This window comes from Ranitomeya variabilis, chromosome 5, assembly GCF_051348905.1.
Source record: "Ranitomeya variabilis isolate aRanVar5 chromosome 5, aRanVar5.hap1, whole genome shotgun sequence".
Lineage (NCBI taxonomy): Eukaryota > Metazoa > Chordata > Amphibia > Anura > Dendrobatidae > Ranitomeya > Ranitomeya variabilis.
In genome coordinates, this window is record NC_135236.1 from 29,999,290 (window position 1) to 30,022,422 (window position 23,133).

The 23,133-nt window shown below is 42.7% G+C and overlaps 1 protein-coding gene across 1 annotated transcript; it reads right to left on the reverse strand.

The window, feature by feature from the left end:
- Positions 1-810: 810 nt before the first annotated feature.
- Positions 811-3,550, reverse strand: LOC143774225 (uncharacterized). Its single transcript, XM_077261604.1, has 6 exons — positions 2,943-3,550; positions 2,779-2,853; positions 2,585-2,671; positions 2,270-2,486; positions 2,017-2,176; positions 811-1,905 (listed from the first exon to the last, which is right to left on the reverse strand). The coding sequence occupies exons 1-6, from the start codon at positions 3,150-3,152 to the stop codon at positions 906-908; spliced, it is 1,749 nt and encodes a 582-aa protein (XP_077117719.1). The 5' UTR covers positions 3,153-3,550; the 3' UTR covers positions 811-905.
- Between the last annotated feature and the right edge of the window lie 19,583 nt (positions 3,551-23,133).

A 23,133-nucleotide genomic window follows, 5' to 3' on the forward strand; every position in this document is an offset into this window, starting at 1 on the left:
GCAGGTTCCTTGCCGTGGACATTGGAGCGTATGGACGGTCCAATGATTCGCAAGTGTTTAAAAACTCTCCGATGGGTCGTTGCCTTTATGGAGAGAGCTACGATTTCCCGCCAGCCAGACCACTGCCAGGAACAAATGACCCAGCCCTGGAATATGTCTTTGTAGGTGATGAAGCCTTTCAACTGTCGCTGCACCTACTGAAACCGTACAGTAGCCGGAACTTAAACCATACCAAGCGGGTCTTTAATTACCGGCTTACTAGAGCACGAAGAGTAGTGGAGTGTTCCTTTGGCATATTGACGGCGAAGTGGCGAGTTCTGCTGACGGCTATCAAGCTGAAAACAACAACTATAGACGAGGTAGTTAAAGCCTGTGTGGTGCTCCACAACTTTGTCCTGTCAAAGGAGCCCGTTTCTTTGGATGATGAAGAGTTGGAGACCACCTTGTGGGACTACCGCAGCAGCTCGGTTCGCTCTACAAGTTCAGTTACAAGGATGAGGGACCAGTTTGCCGATTATTTTGTCTCACCTGTCGGGCGGATCCCGTGGCAAGACATGATTGTGTAACCTGTTTCCCATGTGTAACCTGTTTCCCATGTGTTTTGGTTATGTAAAAAAAGTGTTTCTGCCCCCCCCCCCAAAAAAAAGGCCCAAAAGCGTGGTTTTCTTGCTAGTAAAACCATTATGTTATACCCTTTACATGTCTGGTGTTTGTTTTTATTAAACCTTTTTTTATTATATTACCTTAATAAATCCACACACACACAAAGAGTAGAATTGTAATCAGAAATTTATTTTAACTCTTTTTTTTTTTTTTTTTTTTTGTTTTGCCAAAAAAATATATATATATTTTCCAACATTTTTATAGAAAAATTAGAACATTTTTTAGAATCTTATTTACACACTTTACAAATTTTCAAAGTGTTGGGTGGAGATATGAGAGGAGGATGTGCCGGAAGGTTGGACCACGTCGATAGGTGGGGAAACCCTACTTGTTTGGGGTGCAGTGGAAGTGGGGGTTAAACCAAGAGGCTGACCAGAGGGGGGTGGTGTTGGGGTAGGTGGAAGAGAAAAGTTCAGTAAGGAAAACATTGGGGAAGTAATTTGGTCTAGGGGCCGGGATTGTTGTGGGGACTGGGTCGGGTATTGTGACTGGGTAGGGTAGTGGGAGTGGCGTGGGGTTTGGTAATGGTGCTGGTGTGGGGATTGGAGCTGGGTTTGGTAATGCTGCTGGTGTGGGTATTGGGGCTGGGTTTGGTAATGGGGGGTATGGTGTGGAATTGGAGTGGAGGTGTGGTGAGGTGTGTGGGTCGATTCATTAATGGCCTGCAGTGCAGCATTATGGCAGGTATTCATTACCCGCATCTGTTGCTCAAAAGAAAGCTTCTCCATGCTCATGAGCATGGATTGGAAAAAAAGGTTGGCCGGATCGGGACTTACAGCTGAATGCAGCCTATCCAAGCGACTGCTGGTTTCCTGGCTTGTTTCACTGATGCGTGATTGCACCATGTTGAAACCAGCAGTCACTTGCTCTCCCAAAATTTTGAAAGAGCCTTGGAAGGATGCATTCAGGTGTAAGAACTCAGGAGCATAGCTCCTTTCCTGACCCCTCTGGCGCTGCCGCCACGAACCTAATGGTGGTCTAGAGGTGGCAGGATCAGAGGGGTGGGGTAAAGGGAACGCTAACTGTTCAGCATCAGATGCGAGCAATGAAGCCTGCAATAATGCTCCACTGCTTGGGGCGGATGAAGTGGAGGGGACAGAGGGGTCAGAGGAGAGGACAGAGGGGTCAGAGGAGGGGACAGAGGTGTGGGGCCTACCGACGTGGCCCTCAGTGGCGGACTCAGGAGGGATCGCTTCAGAGGGCGCAGAGGAAGATGCAGGCGCCCGGTGGCTGGAGAAGGTGCTGTGAAAGAAAAAACAAAAGAAATTAATACATTGGAATGAAAAAGCCCTGACTGAAAGCAAACTAAGTAGACAGGTTAACATGGTTATAATTGGGCTGTAGAATACTTACACTCTGCTCAGCATTGTTCGCCTCAGGAAGGAGAGGGCCTGGCCATATTTATATCTGCTCCTCTTCCTTCCTGCAGAGCCACTCGGGGCCTTCATCTCATCATTGAATTCCCTCTTAAAGCGATCCCTCAGTGACCGCCACCGCTTCCTAACCTTTCCAACTGTGAAGACAAGAATCAAAAGAAAAAACAAAAAATTGGTAAATGCAATACATTACAGTCAGCTCAAAACATCACTGGAAAGTGAATACTTACCTAGTTTGCTCTGCTGCTGAGGATGAAGGCTCTCCCGCCTTGGAAACAGGGTGCGACACACTTCGTCCCAGAGCCGACGGGTGACACCGGTATCTGCATGCCTGCGGTCAGCCATGTTCCACAGCGGCTCCCGCTCACGAACCTCCTCGATGAGACAGTCTACATCAATGTCATCATCATCATCATCCTCCTCTTCTGCGGGAGCACGCTGTGAAGCCTGTGTCAAAAAAAAAAAAAAGGAAAACAAACAAATTAGTACACTGAAATACTAAAGTACCAATAGAATCCCCCTCCCCCAAAAAAAAAAAAACTCACTGATGGCCGACCGTGGCGACGAGTCCGCCGACTCTGGGACTGTCTGGGAGAGCCTTCAGCGGCAGCAGCAGGAGCAGCAGCAGCAGCCTGAAATGAAGGAAACAAATTCTCAGTTAAGGTAGGCAGGTGTTTAGTAATCTGTTTTGTGTATGGTGCAGTGTGATGTGCGAAGCAACTGTTTCACCACTACTTACACTTGGTTCCTCCTCCACTTGCATCTCTCCACCCGTCTCGCCCCCTTCTGACAGCTCCTCATCTGATTCAGCTTCCTGTTGAAACATAATGTATGCATGTAGTTATCCATAAAAATTTAATTTAAAGAAATTTAAAAAAAAAAAAAAATTTTGTGTTAACTTACCGATACACGCTGTTGCTGTGGAGGAGGGCTGTCAGAAGAGGACATCGTTTTGTGGTCCTGGTGGGCAGCGGCTGTGTCCTGGTGGGCAGTGGCTGTGTCCTGGTGGGCAGTGGCTGTGTCCTGGTGGGCAGCGGCTGTGTCCTGGTGGGCAGCGGCTGTGTCCTGGTGGTTCTGTAAGTTAAAGACACACTTGCAATCTGCTCGACACATTGAAGTAGCAGATTGGGGTCTTCAAAACTTACTTCTAGCTCTTTAGCTGTGGTCCTGGTGGGCAGCGGCTGTGTCCTGGTGGGCAGTGGCTGTGTCCTGGTGGGCAGCGGCTGTGTCCTGGTGGGCAGCGGCTGTGTCCTGGTGGTTCTGTAAGTTAAAGACACACTTGCAATCTGCTCGACACATTGAAGTAGCAGATTGGGGTCTTCAAAACTTACTTCTAGCTCTTTAGCTGTGGTCCTGGTGGGCAGCGGCTGTGTCCTGGTGGGCAGCGGCTGTGTCCTGGTGGGCAGCGGCTGTGTCCTGGTGGGCAGTGGCTGTGTCCTGGTGGGCAGCGGCTGTGTCCTGGTTTATCTGTTATATGTATAATGGATCTATAGTTAGACCACCCCCTGAACTAGGTAATGTTCAATGATAAACACCCTACTAAAATGATGTCAGAAATGTTCATACAGGTGAACACCAAAACCCCCCCAAAAAGTTGCACGTTATACCATTCATTTCCATGTCCCAAAAAACAAAATTTTTTAATGTTAACACCATGAAAAAATATATTTGACACATTTTATTTAAAATAAATAACCTCTCCCCCCCCAAAAAAAAAAAAAAAAATACTTTACAGGTTAACCTTTATTAAAAAAAATGAGCCCTCAACCAACCCTGTATTGCATGTGTAACCATTGGTACATACACCAGTTTTAAATTTACCTTTATGAAATAATACTACGGACATTTTTTTAATAAACATTTTATTATAATTTTTTTTTTGCACTTTTTTTTTTAAAAATCACAAGGAGCTGACATGCTCTTTATTTTAAATACAAGTACTTCAACTGCAAATGGTTATAACTGTAATAAAAAAAAATTCAACACTTTTATTAAATAGAAAAACCCCACACTCACACATTCAAACCACAAGCTGCACACCGCTAGACTTTTTTAAAAAACACATCAGATTTAAAAAAAAAAAAAAAAAATTTAAACCACATGCTGCACAGACCACTATACAGTCAATACATCAGAAAAAGGCAAATAACCAATTATACAGCATGGACAAATGCACATGCCATCAACAAGACGTACCCAAAAAACATGCATGGTATGTGTCCACATTCAGGATCGCATCAGAATTTGGGCAGGATTTCCCATCAGTATTTGTAAGCCAAAACCAGGAGTGTAAAAATTAGGTAAAGTATAATACGAAAACAGGCACACTTTTGCTTTTATCACCCACTCCTGGTTTTGGCGTACAAATACTGATGGAAAATCCTGACCACATCCTGATGCAATCCTGCACATGGACACATACCCTCCCACATGAACAGGCATAAAATTGGCAAAGGCATAATATGGTGCAGGCACATGGTACAAAAGCACACAGCCGTCCAAAAATGCACACATACACATGCACGCACATAGCTTTATGCAAATACACATATGTACAACAAAGGCAGAAAGGTGAAACCAATCAGAAGACGCATACACACACACACATACAAAAGGCTGACAATCCTTTGGCTGGAGCTGCAGGTCTTCACAGTGGCTGGCATCATGGTGGATCTGGACTCTAGCATGGCACTGGCTGGTGCAGGACGATGGCAGGCCTCAGGTTCTCTTCAGGTTTTAAGCTCTTGCTGTAGTCAGTAGTACCTCATACACACAGAAATGCACAGGCACACAGATGCACACTAAAATTGCAATACTCACACTGGCTATGGTGGCTGGAGTCTTGTAGCAGGATGTCTGGAGTCTTGTGGCAGGATGGCTGGAGTCTTGTGGCAGGATGGCTGGAGTCTTGTGGCAGGATGGCTGGAGTCTTGTGGCAGGCTGGCTGCAGTCTTGTGACAGGCTGGCTGGGGTCTTGTGCTTGGCTGGGGTCTTGTGGCAGGCTGGCTCTTGCTGGCAGGCTTCTTTGCTTCTCTGTGTCTTGCTGGCATATGTGGGGTTCAAGGCCCAGGCCAGGTTTATATAGATTTGGGGGTGTCTGGCCAATTGGCAACAAAATACTTCTTCTGAGCATGCTCAGTGTAAAAAAAACGTATTGCAGCGCTGCATTGCGTCGTACGACGTGTCCCGACGCATCCGTCGCTCATAGGCTTCCATTGCAGCCAACGACGTATGCCGCAGGATGCGTCGCGACACGTTTTTTAGGCGGAGACAAAAAACGTTACAATCTACGTTTTTTTGAGACGACGTGTCGCCAAATTTCGACGCATCCGTCGTAAAACGTACACGACGTATGCCAATCCGTCGCCATACGTCGCCAATACAAGTCTATGGGAAAAAAACGCATCCAGCAAAAAGTTTTGCTGGATGCGTTTTTTCTGAAAAAAGACGTTTTGAAACGTAATGCAGTTAACGCTAGTGTGAAAGTAGCCTTAGATAACTACATTCACAGACAGCTCATCCCCAGAGGCCTGAGAATACGAGTTACTACATCTTTCCCAGTCTGTACTGAGTTTATTAAAAGTTGGGAATCTGTCTGTAATGAAGCCTCTAAACAATTGATGAAGCTATTAAGTATAATCAAAAGACCATAAGAGATATAGATAAATATTTGGAGGAAGCACTGACGAATGCTAAAAGAAACCTGACTGCCGAACAATATCAATCCATTGATTCCCAAATAAAGAAATACATTGACCAGTGGGTCAAAGATATCCAGGCCAACCAGTCTAAGAAACTTACAAGGGAGTTCAACCTTGGGCATATTGACAGATGGCGGAAACATCAACCCAGGGATGGAACACGGGATCGTACCCCTTCCGTATCCTCCGATCCTCCTACATGTGATACCTCCGATGCCTCCTCTTCTGCCTCTACCTCTATATCCATGTAGACACCTAGGCGAGAGCCACACTATGCACCAAATAAACGCTCATTTAGATACTCTCCGGAGAATTAGTCTCAAAATAATTAATTTAAGCACTCATATCTTTTCACCAACTGAGATTGATATCTTAAATTAGCATTTAGTAAATAGATCAACTGACCGAACAATATATATATATATATATATATATATATATATATAAATAGTTTGTAGCCAAAAAAAAGTCAAATATACAATAGATCAATGGCCAAACTTATCTGTGCTTTCCTGCACAGATAAGTTTGGCCATTGATCTATTGTATATTTGACTTTTTTTTGCTACAAACTATTTATATATATACATATATATATATATATATATATATATATATTGTTCGGTCAGTTGATCTATTTACTATATATTATTTTCTGACTTGAACGCCCTGCCCTTCTCCATGTTTTAATTACATCTCAACACAATTGGTTCTGAGCCTCCTATATAAGTAGGCTTTATCCTGTCATTAGCCATAAGCAAGTGTTCACATTAGGCATTCAGCTCAGATACCATAGGTAAGTGTTCACACCAGACAGTCAGTGTAGTTACCCATTCGATCTGAGATTACCTTGACGTTTTGGTGAATGGGCTCACAACGTTTGCAAATCTTGTGCTAAAAATCTCATGTGTTTGTTCATAAAGTTCATAAGCCAGTATGCTATTCATATTTCACATTTCCTTGTTTTTTAGCACAGATAAGTTTGGCCATTGATCTATTAAATTAGCATTTGACATTTTGCCCCACTGCACATTGATAAATTCACAGCAATTAAAGGATCTACAACTATTTGCAAGGAAATTGATTTTTAAACGATATTTTCATGATGAAAATGCATTGAAATGGTTTCCTACAGAGGCAGAACAGGAGGCATTAGGTATTCTAGAGGAATTGGCACTAGAACATAATGATTCTCCTGGAGGTAAGATCCCAATATCTATTCGATCCAAATCACGCAAATCCCCGGCCTTATCAACAAGCCACACAATAGATAATTTTGTTAAAACTGTTATGAAAGATTTTGATAAGATCCCACGCTATCCTGACAGTAGTAATCTAAATAGAGAGGAACAAAAGGCCTAAAAAGATTACATGAACTTAATGATGTTTTTAAACCAGCCAATAAAGGCGTGAATATAGTGGTGTGGCCCAAAACACAATATGAGGCAGAAGCCTGTCGCCAACTAAGGAATAACATTTGGTTTAAGAAACTGACCTCTAACCCACTTGCTAAATTCCAAGCAGAACTTCTCAATATCCTTCAGACTGCCAGAGACACCAACGTTATCAGTAAGGAACTTTTTCAAGCCCTCCAAATCTCTGAACCATCTACTTTTTATCTTTTACCTAAGATTCACAAAAATCAAACAACGCCACCGGATTGGCCTATCATCTCAGGATGTAACAATTAGCTGGACCATGTAAATAAATTTGTGGATTCCAATGTACAACCCTTGGTGGAGGAGTTACCATCCTTCATAAAGGACACGACTGAGTTGCTTAAAGTAGATGGCCTATATATTGATTCGCATACATTGCTGGTCACATGCGATATAGAATCTCTATATACAAATATACGTCGCAAGGATGGGATCCAAGCCGTTGAATACTTTTTACGCTCATCCTCTCCTAATTTGACACCTCTGGAACAATTTACCATACAATTTAAACTAAAAAATTTTTCTTTTTAAGGGGTCCTTCTACCTGCAGCTACAGGGTACAGCCATGGGGGCATCCTTTGCGCAATAGTATGCCAATATATTCCTGGGGTTGTGGGAGAGAGACCTCTTCCTGTCAGATCATATGCCATTGATGGACTGCATCCCCTTTTGGGTGCGCTACATCGACGACATTTTTCTGATATGGCAGGGTTCCCCTGAAACTCTTCATGAATATATGACTAACTTGAATAACAATCCCTTTAATATACATCTAACTTATCAATTTGAACAGAAAGTGATTGACTTTCGAGATGTGCAAATTAAGAGAGGGACTGAACTGTTTCCATACCGACCTTTTTCGTATTTCAACTGCGCTAAACTATTACATGCCTCATCCTCACACCCCCCAGCTGTAATACGAGCCATCCCTACAGGCCAATTTCTACGGTTACGCAGGATTTGCTTGAGTGACAGTGACTTTGAAAATCAGGCCAAAGATCTGAAACAGATTTTTGGACAGAGGCTACAGTGGTTGATCCGTTAAGAGCATACAATCGGGCCTAACACACTACCCATCACCAAGCTCTTTACTAAACCATAAACCTCAAATAAATCTGTCAGGTTTATTACTCAATATCAGGGACAATCAGACCTGATGTGACTATACTTAGAGAAATCTTGGACAATTTTACAAGGTGATCCAATCCTTTCACAATATATTGGGGGAAAAACCTAGTATCACATTTAGGAGATCAAAAAACCTTAGTGACCAAATTTTGAAGAGTCACAATACTACCGATAGCAATTCTTCCGTTTTGTCCAATTTCAAACCTAGCGTGGGTTGTCATACAATGTGGCAAGTGTGTAGCTTGCCCAAATAGTGTGAGGGCCCACACCTTCTCTAACTCAAAGAAGACATCCACTTAAGAGATTACACACGCGATAACCTGTACATCAAAATATATTACTCTACGTGTCCGTGTTCCCTTATGTACGTTGGCCCAACTACTCGTCAGCTGAAAGTTTGCACTCGTGAACATGTTTTGGGCATACAAGCCGCAAAATAAATTGAGAATATGTCAACTCAAAACGGTCCCCAAACATTTCAAACTTCATCACAATTGTGATGCTTCTCTGTTCAAAGTATTGGGGATTGACATGAATATACTTAATGAAAGGAGTGGGAAAATAAGCATCCCGTTGGCAAGGTTGGAGGCCAAATGGATATGGACCCTTGGCACTGTCTCTCCTGGTGGCCTGAATGAGAATTTAAATTTTGTCTCTTTTGTAGCCCATACTAATAATATCCTCTGTTTTATTAAGTATTTTAGCTTTTTGCATTGTTTTATTGTCTTATTTTAATATATTTATTAACATTTATTATTTTTTATATATTTTAGATTTAAACGTGTGACCAGTCATTTGCAATATGTTCATCAGCTCGGGAACTCGTTTATGTGACTGTGGCCGAATAATCATGCAGTGGCGTATCTAGGGGGGCAGCCGGGGCATATGCCCCGGGCGCAGCTGGGCCACCTAATGCAGCGGTCCGCAGTGTCTCCCCGAACAGCTGCATTCTGCCGCCCCCCGGACTGGGAGTCGGCTGTTCTCTGTGCTGTCAAGCTGACAGCTGGCACAGAGGGCTGCAGGGCGCCGGCTCCCAGTATTCAATTGCATAGCTCCCAACTGTCCCTCATTCTGCGGGACTGTTCCGGTTTTCAGCCTTTGCCCCGCACTCCCACACAGGACGCTCTGCTTCCCGCAGACAGCAGAAGCAGACGACACGCCCCCTTGTGTTAGGCCTCTTCCGTATGCAGTGCAGTACTGCTCAAAGACAGAGGGAGAGAGAGGGGGCATTTGAGGTACGTAACTGTAGTTAGTAACAGCTTACCTGCCGAACGGGTGCCAGTGTAAGCAGCAGTGGAGCTAATGCCTGGGTAATCCTGTGTGGAATGAGTGGGGCTTAGCAGGGTGGGATGGAGACTCGTCACAGGCTTCCTCCTCTGTAACTGGCCTCGGCTGCTCAGTGCTGTGATTGCAGAGGGACTATCATGAGTAGTCGATGTCACAGTCCAGTGAATGCTGGAGGAGGAGGAGGAGCTGCAGCTTCCTGGGAGAGGGCTAGTTAATGTGGCTTGTTATTTTTCCCCACTGTCAGCCTCAGCAATAATTCACATGCAATCGAGCCTAATTGGGTGCTGCAGCCTTGTAAAGCCTGACATTAAGCCAAGCCTGATACTGTCTGCTGGTTGTCATGGCGCTGGACGAGGGTAAGCGTATGTGTGGGGTCAGGAGGTGTTTACAGTGTGGATGTAGCATAAACGTGTGTGTATGAGGTGTACGGATTGGGGCAGCGTGTGAAAGGTGTATGGAGCGGAGTCGTGTATGTACGCGGTGTATAGAGCGGAGCTGCGTGTGTACAAGGTGTACGGAACGGAGCCGCGTGTGTATGAGGTGTACGGAGCGGAGCATCATGTGTGGCCATTATACAGTATGGAGCATCATGTGGGGCCATTATACAGTATGCAGCACTATGTGTGGCCATTATACAGTATGGAGCATCACTTGAGGCCATTATACTGTATGGAGCATCACTTGGGGCTAGTACACTGTATGCAGCATCATTTGGGGCCATTATACAGTATGGAGCCCTATGTGTGGCCATTATACAGTATGGAGCACTGTGTGGCCATATTTTTTGTTTATAATTATTGTTTATGAAACATTGTGATCAGCAGTGCTAAATGGGTGTGGTTGGGGCGTGACTAGTTGTGAAATGGGTGTGGTCAGAGGTGTGGCCTAAAATTGGGGGGATGATGGGGGTCTTTGTGGGGAATTAGGCAGTGATGAGGGGCGAATTGGAGTGGAAATGGGGGGATTTAATGAACATTGAGAGCATTAGGGAGAGGAGCTCGAGGGTACATAGCAAAGTGTGTAAATTACATGTGTGTGTGTGTGGGGGGGGGGCGCCAAAATGAACTTTTGCCCCGGATGTCAGAAACCCTAGATACACCTTTATAATCATGAGAAGACTCCATCAGTCGCACCCGTATATGGATCACTTGAGATATGGATTGGACTTTATGAATTTTTATTTTGAGACATTAGTCTCTATATTCATCATTATTCTGATTATTTTTCATAAGTTTCCCTTTTTTTGCGCTTTATTCGAATCTTATTATTATTGCTAGTTATAGTCTTATATGAGCACATTTCATAAGACTAATGCACTTTTATTACCCTTATTATAATTGTCCCTTTATACATATTATCATGTACACACACTTAGCACACCTTTCTCCGGTTTATCCTCCATTATTGCCCCCTTTTTCACATTGTTTTTATGCACACGCACATAACATACTTGCTCTTGTCTATATTGTGTGTTCGGTGCTGTGCGCATGCGCCTCCTGTGTTCCCATTTCCGGGCGGCTCGCTTCGCGTCACCTTGGATACGTCGGGGACTCAGATCCCGTGCGTCCGGTCACGTGGCATGGGCGCTTGGAATTCTGGGACCTCCTGGCGGCGCATGTGCCGTTCAAGCTCCGGCCGCCATTATCGGCGTCACACGCACATTATATAAGCTACTTTATCCCGCACAGCTGACACCTCCTGACGAAGGAAGGAATTCCGAAACGCGAGTCGGGGGGTGCGCTGTGCCAGGACGGATACGTGACTTACGGTATTTATTATAGTTATTCCCCATCTTTAAGCTCTGGCACTTGGTCACTTTTTTATTAGCACATTATGTGATACCCTTATTTCACTCAGTTCTTTGCTCACCCAGCATTTTATTCACCTGTTCTGTTTTGTTGGGGTCAGAAGTACCCACCCTTGTGACTAATTTGTTAAATATATTTTGATTCATATATCTTGTACATTTCTTAGTGCTTATTATAAAACCAGATAGTATCTTTTTTATACCTTAGGTCCGTCATTAGCATATTGGTAATATTACTACCGTATATACTCGAGTATAAGCCTAGATTTTCAGCCCAAAAAAATGGGCTGAAAGTGCCCCCCTCGGCTTATACTTGAGTCATGGAAGGCGGGGGGGGGGGGGGGGGGGGGGGGTCGGCGGGTGAGCGACGCCTGTCAAATACTCACCTACTACCGGCACTACTGACGCGGTCCCAGCATGTCCCACGGTGTTCGGCGCGGCAGCTTCAAGTTCTTCCCCTCTTCAGCGGTCAGGTGGTACCGCTCATTAAAGTTATGAATATGGAATCCAAGCCCACAGGGGTGGAGCTGCATATTCATTACTGTAATGAGCGGTACCATGTGACCGCTCACTACAGGAAGAAGCTGCCACGCCGTACACCGTGGGACAAGCAGGTACCGTGTCAGGAGCGCCGGTAGTAGGTGAATATATTTACTTTCCTTCGTTCCACCGAAGCTCCGTCTTCCCGTCCTCTTGCAGTGACTGTGCAGGTCAGAGGGCGCGAAGACGAATTAGTGTGCGCGCCACCCTCTGCCTGAACAGTCAGTGCGGAGAGACGGGACGCTGAGGAGCAGCGACGAGAAGTATGTCCTTTTTTTTTAGTGCAGCAGCATTACATGTGGCACAATGCTATATGGAGCGTCTATGGGGCCATAACTGCATGGAGCATTATATGGGGCATCTATGGGGCCATAACTGCATGGAGCAATATATGGAGCATTATATGGGGCCATAACTGCATGGAGCATTATATGGGGTATTATATGGGGCCATAACTACATGGAGCATTATATGGGGTCATAGCTGCATGGAGCATTATATGGGGCATTATATGGGGCCATAACTGCATGGAGCATTATATGGGGCCATAACTGCATGGAGCATTATATGGGGCATTATATGGGGCCATAACTGCATGGAGCATTATATGGGGCATCTTATGGGGCCATAATGAACTGCATGGAGCATTATATGGGGCATATTTGTATACTAGATGGTGGCCCTATTCTAACGTATCGGGTATTCTAGAATATGCATGTCCACATAGTATATTAACCAGCCACGTAGTATATTGCCCAGTTACGTAGTATATTGGCCAACCACGTAGTATATTGGCCAGCCACGTAGTATATTGCCCAGTTACGTAGTATACAGCAGAGCCATGTAGTATATTGCCCAGTTACGTAGTATACAGCACAGAGCCACGTAGTATATTGCCCAGCCACGTAGTATATTGCCCAGCGACGTAGTATATTGCACAGCGATGCAGTATACAGCACAGAGCCACGTAGTATATTGCACAGCGACGTAGTATATTGCCCAGCTACGTAGTATATTGGCCAGCCACGTAGTATATTGCCCAGTGATGTATACAGCGCAGAGCCACATAGTATATTGCCTAGCTACGTAGTATATTGGCCAGCCACGTAGTATATTGCCCAGTGATGTATACAGCGCAGAGCCACATAGTATATTGCCTAGCTACGTAGTATATTGGCCAGCCACGTATGTCACAGGCTAAAAAATAAACACACTCGCCATACTTGTAGTTCTGTCGCCTGTGCGCAGTACAGGTGGCAGCATCCGATCCCAGGGTGTGATGATGTCGCGGTCACATGACCATGACGTCATGGCAGGTCCTTCTCGCGCAGGGCCTGTGATGACGTCGCGGTCACATGACCGTGATGTCATGGCAGGTCCTTCTCCCATATGATCCTTGCCACCGGAGCCTGCCGCTTGCACGGAGCGGTTACCGTTGGGTCGCGAGGAGCGGGAAAGGCGGCGTAGGTGAGTACACAATAATTTTTTTATTTTTATTATTTTTAACATTAGATCCTTTTACTATTTGCTGCACAGGCTGCGTCAATAGTAAAAACTTGGTCACACAGGGATAATAGCGGCAGTAACGGAGTGAGTTACCCGTGGCATAACGTGGTCCGTTACCGCTGGCATTAACCCTAAGTGAGCGGCGGTGACTGCAGGGAGTAGGGAGGGACTAATAGGTCTGTGGCCGTCGCTGATAGGTCGCGGCAGCCATGACAGGCAGCTGGTGAGACGAATCAGCGAATGAATAAACGGGACAGACAGACGGAAGTGACCCTTAGACAATTATATAGTAGATTGAGCATCTTATGGGGCCATAATGAACTGCATGGAGCATTATATGGGGCTCCTTATTCAATATGGATATTCAAAAACACAACCTACTGATGTCTCAATTAATTTTACTTTTATTGGTATCTATTTTAATTTTTGACATTTACCGGTAGCTGCTGCATTTTTCACCCTTTTTGTTGCAAAATTAGGGAGGGATCGGCTTATACTCGGGTCGGCTTATACTCGAGTATATACGGTACTTCTATTGTTACTCCATATAGTCCCGTGCACAGGCAATTGTTTTTTAACCCTTATACTACTATTTTGCCACAAGTATATATATTAATAAAGGCAATTTTATTCTAATTTCATGTGGTCCGGTACATATATACACATATATATATATATATATATATATATATATATATATATATATATATAGAGAGAGATTAGAAAAACTGTGACGTTTATTTCAGACCCACATCTTCATACGACGTTTCGGCTCACACTGAGCCTTTCTCAAGCAGTGGGAGGTTACAATTCATATGCTTATATACATGTGATTCACAATTATTTGCATACCATATAGCCATAAAAGTGTTTGCAGTGTTAATTATAAGTTAATTCATTTCATAAGTGTTTGTTTGATATACAGTGTGAGCCGAAACGTCGTATGAAGATGTGGGTCTGAAATAAACGTCACAGCTTTTTTCACCTTTGCAAATATTGGAGTGCTGCCTTCCTTTTTCTAATCTCTATGATACTTGGGTGGATAAGTGGACTGTCCTGCCTGGAAGGCCTGGCACCCGTCGGTGAGCTTGTGCTGTTTTCACTTTTTTTGTATCTATTTTTGTCCGGATAAACGTGCACAGCTATATTAAGATATTAACATTACAATTATTTATTCTGAAGCCATTTTTTTGTTCTATGGAGGAGAAAACCATGGAACATGGAGTGTTTAAATACACACCAGAGGATGAAGAGCGCATACTTGGTGGACTTGATGGAGAGGCAATTTTTTTGAAAACACCATCTACATTAGAACTTAAACGCAAGTATGAAAGTGATGTCAAACGTATGATTAATCTGCAGTTGCATATGATAACCTTAGGCCAATATTATAAAGAAGGTAAAATTCCAAGAGGCTTGAGATCAAGTATACGCCCAAATTTATTTCAAAGTAACGCTATATACTGTGCACGTTTTGTCATGTTATCCAATAAGTATGCCATGGACACTATCCTGTTAAATATTGAATTTTTGCAAGAAGAAATCAAGAAATTACAACAGAATATAGAAGGATTTGAATGCAAGATTAAATTATTAATAACAATTGAAGAATGGAATATTTTTAAAGAAAAAGTTGACAAAGAAAGTATTAAATTACGTAATGATTTGGAAGAAATCAAAAGGAAAAAGTGGAATAGAGATTTAGAAGATTATGAAGCAGGGAATATCTATACATGGCAGAGAGAAAATAACAAACCCATATGGAAAAAGAAAGGTGGCCATGGGCAAAATCGATATGGTGATGAAAGAACTGGGCAGATATATAATGTTGATTTTTCTTATAGACCAGGAAAAGACACAAGAAGGAGCATCAAACGTAAGAGGAGAGGAGGCAAGCGGCACCACCGGGAACAAAAGAAAACCGGAGAAAAACAGATCACAGCCCCAGAGACAGGCAGCCAACAAGAAGCGGGAGCAGACCTCGTAATCAATATTTCTGACAAGGTACTCTCCCCAGCACAGGTCTCTATCCTGAGCAAGGGACTATCTTTCTCTCCATGTGCACATACCAATTGGTTCAATTTACAAATAGATTTGGAGAGGTTTTTTAGATCCATAAAATTAAAGGAGTGGTTTCAGAATAAGGATACAAAAACCATGGAGGGGGAAAGTGAATTTAATTCTAGATCTTTGGAACTTAAAAAACGTAGTGAATTTACGCCGCCCGTTAATTCAGCAGTGATTAATGCTTTTGAAAAAGCTGTAAGAGAGGAGATTGAGGAAATAAGGAAAGGGGGAATAAAAAAATTTAAACATCCCAATATGACCGTTGAGGAATCTAAAGCGTTGCAGGAACTTGTCCATGATGGCGACCTCATCATTAAACCTGCAGATAAGGGTGGTGCGGTCGTCATCATGGACAGGCATAAATATATAGCAGAAATTAACAGCCAATTGCAAGACGAAAAAGTGTATCAAAAACTAGAGGGGGACCCTAAATTCAGCATTATGGCGGAAATCAAGAAATGCCTAGAAGATGCAGTTAATAAAAAAATAATTGATCAAGAACTTATGGATTATTTATATGTTGAATTTCCAAGAACGCCAGTACTATATACTACACCAAAAATCCATAAGTCACTGAGGGACCCCCCGGGACGCCCTATAGTGTCGGGGGTGGACTCAGTGTTCAGTGGGTTAGGAACATTTCTTGATAGAATCCTCAATCCGATAGCCAAAGAAAGCAAATCTTACATCCAAGACACAACAGATTTTTTAAACAAATTGGAAAACGTGAAATTAAAAGGGGAGGTGATTATGGCATCTTATGATGTCATCTCCCTATATACATCAATAACACACCAATCTGGGTTGAAAGCAATAGAAAAGAAGCTAAATACAATTGAAATGTCTGTGGATGGTAAAGAAATTATACTAAAATTATTGGAAATTATTTTGAGGCGTAGCTATTTCTTCTTTGGCGTTACATTTTATGCGCAACAACGCGGAACAGCAATGGGGGCCAGTATGGCCCCCGCTTATGCTAATCTTGTAATGAGTGTACTGGAGGAGGATCTCGTCTATGTGTCCCACCACTTCCAACATGTGTTGGTGTGGTGGCGATACATAGACGACATCTTCCTCCTATGGACAGGTACAGAGAAAGAACTCAACACTTTCCATGAGTATCTAAATGAAATTGATGAAACAATTAAGTTTACACTAACCTCTTCAAAGTCCAGTATACAATTTTTAGATGTACTGATAAAGCAAGAGAATGGGGAGTTGACAACAACCCTGTTCGTTAAAGAGACAGACAGGAATAACCTCTTGGTATTTGATAGCCAACACCCTCGCAGTATGGTGAGATCAATTCCTCTTAGCCAACTGTTGAGGGTTCGTAGAATTGTCAAAAATGAAAATGAGATTGAGGAAGTAATAGAGGGCTTAACAAAAAAATTCTTGGAGAGAGGATATCCGAAGGAATTGTTAAATAGAGTAAAAGACAATACCCTAAAAAGAAATAGAAGGGAGTTGCTTAAAAACAGTACAGCAAAAAAAGTGTTAAAAAGAATACCATTTGTCACAACATATACGGAGGAAAGTGGGCCCATTGCGGAGGTGATTAGGAGACATTGGAGTATGCTGGGAAAGTGCCTTCCAAAAATTAAAGAATTTGGGGAACCTCCACTCTTCTCATATCGGAGAAGCAAAAATCTTAAAGACCAGATAGTTAAATCGGATATCGGCCCCCTAAAGGCTGTTGGTCAAACCACAATAACAGGTGTAAAACAGCATGGTAGCTTCCCGTGTCTATCATGCGTGAACTGCAAACATATGATAAAGGGATCTAAGTTTAGCCACCCAGTAACAAATAAACAATATACTATTGAGGAATATGTCACATGTGACTCAGACTATGTCATCTACCTATTGGAATGCCCTTGCAAATTGTGGTATATTGGGGAGACGTGTGAGCTTAAAACGCGTATGAATAATCATAGGCATACGATAAGAAAGAAAAGACAGGACTTGCCAGTCTCAAAACACTTCTTGGACTTTAACCACACGGAAAAGGACTTGAAATTTAGAATCATAGACAGAGTCCCTGTCCAAAGAAGAGGGGGGGATAGAGCATACCTATTGAAAAAATTGGAATTGCGTTTAAAATTCATTAATATGGAAAAAAGCCTTGAAATTATGTGTTCTTCAAATTTGGTGTCTTTACACTGTTGGATATATATGGAATATATGGAATGTGGACTGTTCTATTATTTCATTTTTACTAAGTGTTTTGTTTGTATTTTTAGATACGACTCCATCCTCAACAAAAAGGCCCCTGCCCTACTGATATATGGAAGAAATCCACAGAGGAGGACATAATAAATAAAAAAATAAAAAAACAAAATATGGTATAATTTTTGGTAATTTATCATATATATAAAAAATGTCTTGATCTGCTGGCCAGTGAGATTAAAATGAGAATAATATACAAATATGGCGTCAATAAAATAAATTTCAACTAATTTGGTCTAAGTAATACTCATTTTTTAGTTGTAATTAAAATACACTCATATGGGTCCTGCTGCGGTGATCATATGACCTGAGAAGGACATGGATCAGTGCAGAGGCTCATTGGCAGTGGGAGACAGCCTGAATAAGGTATTTTCCTGCTAGCCAAGAGTGAATCATATAAGTAATAAAGATTCTGTGAAAAAATTATTAGACCAATGCTATTAATATCATTATTAACGTAATAGCCATATACAGGATGGTGCAGTGCGGCAAATATAGTGCCCAGCGCAGAAGCGCTAAATAATAAGTAACATGAAGTGGAATGCCACAAATAAGATGGTGGAGCGGCACTGACAAGGCACCTATGCGCAGGCGCAATCTCACTGACTCGCACACCAGGAAGTTAATATTCAGACATGCGCAGTAGAATATAGGGAACGCCGAGACTGGCGTCCATGCAGTCCTCCATGTGGGTCTCGTTCATTTGGTGGGGTAAGCGCTAAAAACCTTAATGATACCGGTAAATATGAAGCATTATGGCAATATCTGGTTATATGAGAACGTAATAAGTTGGAAGTAAATGATTGGAGGATTAATGGAGTCTAAACAGTCCATAAATAGCACTTTAGCACAATGCACTTTGTATATCAAACAAACACTTATGAAATGAATTAACTTATAATTAACACTGCAAACACTTTTATGGCTATATGGTATGCAAATAATTGTGAATCACATGTATATAAGCATATGAATTGTAACCTCCCACTGCTTGAGAAAGGCTCAGTGTGAGCCGAAACGTCGTATGAAGATGTGGGTCTGAAATAAACGTCACAGCTTTTTTCACCTTTGCAAATATTGGAGTGCTGCCTTCCTTTTTCTAATCTCTATGATACTTGGGTGGATAAGTGGACTGTCCTGCCTGGAAGGCCTGGCACCCGTCGGTGAGCTTGTGCTGTTTTCACTTTTTTTGTATATATATATATATATATATATATATATATATATATATATATATATATATATATATATATATTATTTTGTCCTTACTGTAGGGGATGGTTACCTAATTCTGAAGGAAAGAGGGTATAGTGGGAGAACTATAAAAAAGGCATTTAACAGGGCAAAATATTCATCAAGGAATGAACTTTGGTACAAACCGCAGAATAAAACTGATGAGATGGTCCATTTCCTAAAAGAACTATCACTCACAATTTATCCTATTAAAGGAATATTCTGGACAAATCATGGCCAAACCTCAAAGCCGACCCGATCCTCTCCAGTTTTTTACCCGAGAGGGCTGCCATACCAGCACGTAGATCACGCAGTCTAAGGGACAGGTTAGGTGGCAGCCATTATGTTGGAGAGATGCCAAGAACTTTCTTGGATAATATGGCTGCTAAGTGTGGTTGTGCCCCCTGTGTGCCATGGCCTAACACTGACCGATGTCATGCTTTTATAACTCCGATGGTTCACTGGGAATATAAGATAAGAAAACACATCACATGCACAAGTGTTAATGTCATCTATTAAGCCATCTGTCCTTGTGCAGAAATCTACGTAGGGCTTACTATGCGCCAATTGAAGGCGCGTATAACAACATGTTTTGCGCATAGCTGCTGCGGCGTCACAGGAGGACACATCCACACAAGAAACTATTCCCTGTCATTATAAGTCCCACCATGGTTGTGATGGCAGTCTAAGGGTACGAGGAATTGACATGATCGAGATTAACATACATGGGGGTGGTGTCTCGAAAAGACTTGCACAAATGGAGGCCACATGCATTTGGAGATTGGGAACTCTCCATCCATCTGGCCTCAATGGAAATCTTAGTTATGTGTTGTGAATTCCACTCTTGGGCTCCCTCCGGTGGTTGCAAGTAGCACTTTTGTGAGTTCTGCTCTTGGGCTCCCTCTGGTGGTTTTGAGTGGTATGGCTGCTTCTTGGATTTAGCATCAGCAGCTGCTTCCACTGATCGTCTTTCTGGCTTGGATATTTTAGTCTGGCCTTATCCCTCAATCAATGCCAGTTGTCAATTGTTCCTGCTTGGAGTCACGGCTCTTTTGGATTTCCCTGACACTCTGACCAGTTCAGCAAAGATAAGTCCTTGCTTGTCCTTTTGCAGTCCACTTGTTGTGGACTTTATTGTTCAGCACATTTTATGTTTTTCTCATTTGTCCAGCTTATCAGTATGGATCTATTCAGCTAAGCTGGAAGCTCTGGGCAGCAGATTTTGCCCTCCACACCTTTAGTCAGGTGTGGAGATTTTTGAATTCTCTGCAGTGAACTTTTTCTAGTTTTTATTACTGACCGCACAGTGTTCTGTCCTATCTATCTAGCTAGAAGTGGCCTCCTTTGCTACATCTTGTTTCATTCTACGTATGTCATTTCCCTCTCCACTCACAGTCATTATTTGTGGGGGGCTGTCCTATCCTTTGGTGATTTTCTCTGAGGCAAGATAGCTTTCCTGTTTCTACCTTTAGGGGTAGTTAGCTCTCAGGCTGTGACGAGGTGTCTAGGGAGTGACAGGAACATCCCACGGCTACTTCTAGTGTTGTGTTAAGATCAGGAACTGCGGTCAGTATAGTTACCACCTGCTCAGAGCTAGTCGCATGTCGCTCCTAAATCACCAGTCCATAACAGTTATGCTCTCTTTCTCTAAATTCCCACTACTGTACACTGATATTCGATTTTGTAGTATGTGATTGTAACTCTTTATATAATGTTTTAATATATTTTTCTATTTTTAAGCGTTTTTAAATTGATAACTATTTCCCGTGCAGCAGCAATTCTGAATATACCCTTATGAATATGCCCTCTGGAAATCCCTCATGACATCTGACCATCATCTGACAACGCTCACGTTTAGCCGTAAACATTCCAAAAATTCAAAGTGGCAGTGCAGACTACCCCTTAAGGACACAAAAATGCAACTGCACATTGGTAGGATCACCTTGACATGAAGCTGATTCCACCGCCCATGAACGCAATACAGAACACCACTTTATCCAGGTAATATGTATACATTCGGTTTACTGAGTCTCCCCCTATAATTGAATATGCGGCATTCATGGGATGAATGCGTATGTAATGTCGCAGGACGTATATTGATTCAATTGGCATTAGGTTCCGGTTCCATATTATGTATATGGGTGGTAAAATTAGCCTTTTATTTAGGTGATCCTATCAATGTGCAGTTTGCACACTTTATTTCTGATGAGTAGGATGTATATGGTTTAACAGGCATTAGGCTTTGGCTCTAAATTGCGTTCATGGGCGGTGGAATCAGCTTCATGTCCAGGTGGTCCTACCAATGTGCAGTTGCATTTTTGTGTCCTTAAGGGGTAGTCTGCACTTCCACTTTGAATTTTTGGAATGTTTACGGCTAATGAGACATATGAGAGTTGGATCACTATGTAGAGTCCGGCGCTTTTTCTAATTAGGAAGAGATTGTGGTCCCAGCTATTGCAGTCTGATGGCACAATGAATTGTTTCTGGTGAATGTATGTACAACTTTGTATGCAGCCTTATATAATTTACCTATGAGTAACGTGCACTGTCACTTTAAAATATTTAAAAATGCTCTTACTGCAGAAGATTTTGTGTATGACTAATGGGTCCTAATATTTACGACTTTTTCTGTATAATAGGGAATAGAGCTGAGTAACCTTACCTGGATACCTACATGTTCTTTCGCTTACCTTATTTGCATAATTGTTCTGGTTTTGAGGCACTAATTTTATTTTGTGTACAGTCATGGACAAAAATCTTGAGAATGAGATAATTTTACCAAAGTCTACTGCTTCATTTTTTCTAATGGCAATTTGCATATACTCCTGACTGTCAGAGTGATCAGCTTAACAGCAATTACTGTACTTGCAAAGTCAATATTTGCCCAGAAAATGAACTTTAACCCCCAAAACACATTTCAACATCATTGCAGTCCTGCCTTAAAAAGGAGCAGCTAACATCGTTTTAGTGCTTGATCCATTAACACAGGTGTGGGATGAGGACAGGGCTGGCGATCAATCAGTCATGATTAAGTAAGAATGACATCACTGGACACTTTAAAAGGAGGCTGGTGCTTGGTATCATTGTTTCTTCAGTTAACCATGGTAATCTCTAAAGAAACACGTGCAGCCATCATTGCACTGCACAAAAATGGCCTAACAGGGAGGAGTATCGCAGCTACAAAGATTACACCTCAGCCAACAATCTATTGCATCATCAAGAACTTCAAGGAGAGAGCTTCCATTGTGGTCAAAAAGGCTCCAGGGGGCCCAAGAAAGACCAGCAAGCGCCAGGACCATATCTTAAAACTGTTTCAGCTGCGGGATCGGACTACCAGCAGTGCCGAGCTTGCTCAGGAATGGCAGCAGGCTGGTGTGAGTGCTTCTGCACGCACTGTGAGGCGGAGACTCTTAGAGCAAGGCCTGGTTTCAAGGAGGGCAGCAAAGAAGCCACTTCTCTCCAGAAAAAACATCAGGGACCGACTGATATTCTGCAAAAGGTACAGGGAGTGGACTGCTGAGGACTGGGGCAAAGTCATTTTCTCTGATGAATCCCCTTTTCGATTGTTTGGGACATCTGGAAAACAGCTTATTCGGAGAAGAAGAGGTGAGCTCTACCACCAGTCTTGTCTCATGCCAGCTGTAAAGCATCCTGAAACCATTCATGTGTGGGGTTGCTTCTCAGCCAAGGGAATCGGCTCACTCACAGTCTTGCCTAAAAACACAGCCATGAATAAAGAATGGTACCAGAATGTCCTCCAAGAGCAACTTCTCCCAACCGTCTAAGAGCAGTTTGGCGCCCAACAATGCCTTTTCCAGCATGATGGAGCACCTTGCCATAAAGCAAAGGTGATAACTAAATGGCTCATGGAACAAAACAGAGATTTTGGGTCCATGGCCTGGAAACTCCCCAGATCGTAATCCCATTGAGAACTTGTGGTCAATCATCAAGAGACGGGTGGACAAACAAAAACCAACAAATTCTGGCAAAATGCAAGCATTGATTATGCAAGAATGGACTGCTATCAGTCAGGATTTGGTCCAGAAGTTGATTGAGAACATGCCAGGGAGAATTGCAGAGGTCTTGAAGAAGAAGGGTCAACACTGCAAATATTGACTTGCTGCATTAACTCATTCTAACTGTCAATATAACCTATTGG

What these genes read in the sequence shown, in the direction of transcription:
- LOC143774225 (XM_077261604.1), bottom strand. Translation starts at nt 3,152, where the DNA reads ATGTGTCGAGCAGATTGCAAGTGTGTCTTTAACTTACAGAACCACCAG. An exon ending in GTCGCCACGGTCGGCCATCA is followed by an intron (nt 2,487 to 2,584) that starts GTGAGTTTTTTT and finishes TTTTTGACACAG; the next exon opens with GCTTCACAGCGTGCTCCCGC. An exon ending in TCAGCAGCAGAGCAAACTAG is followed by an intron (nt 2,177 to 2,269) that starts GTAAGTATTCAC and finishes TTGTCTTCACAG; the next exon opens with TTGGAAAGGTTAGGAAGCGG.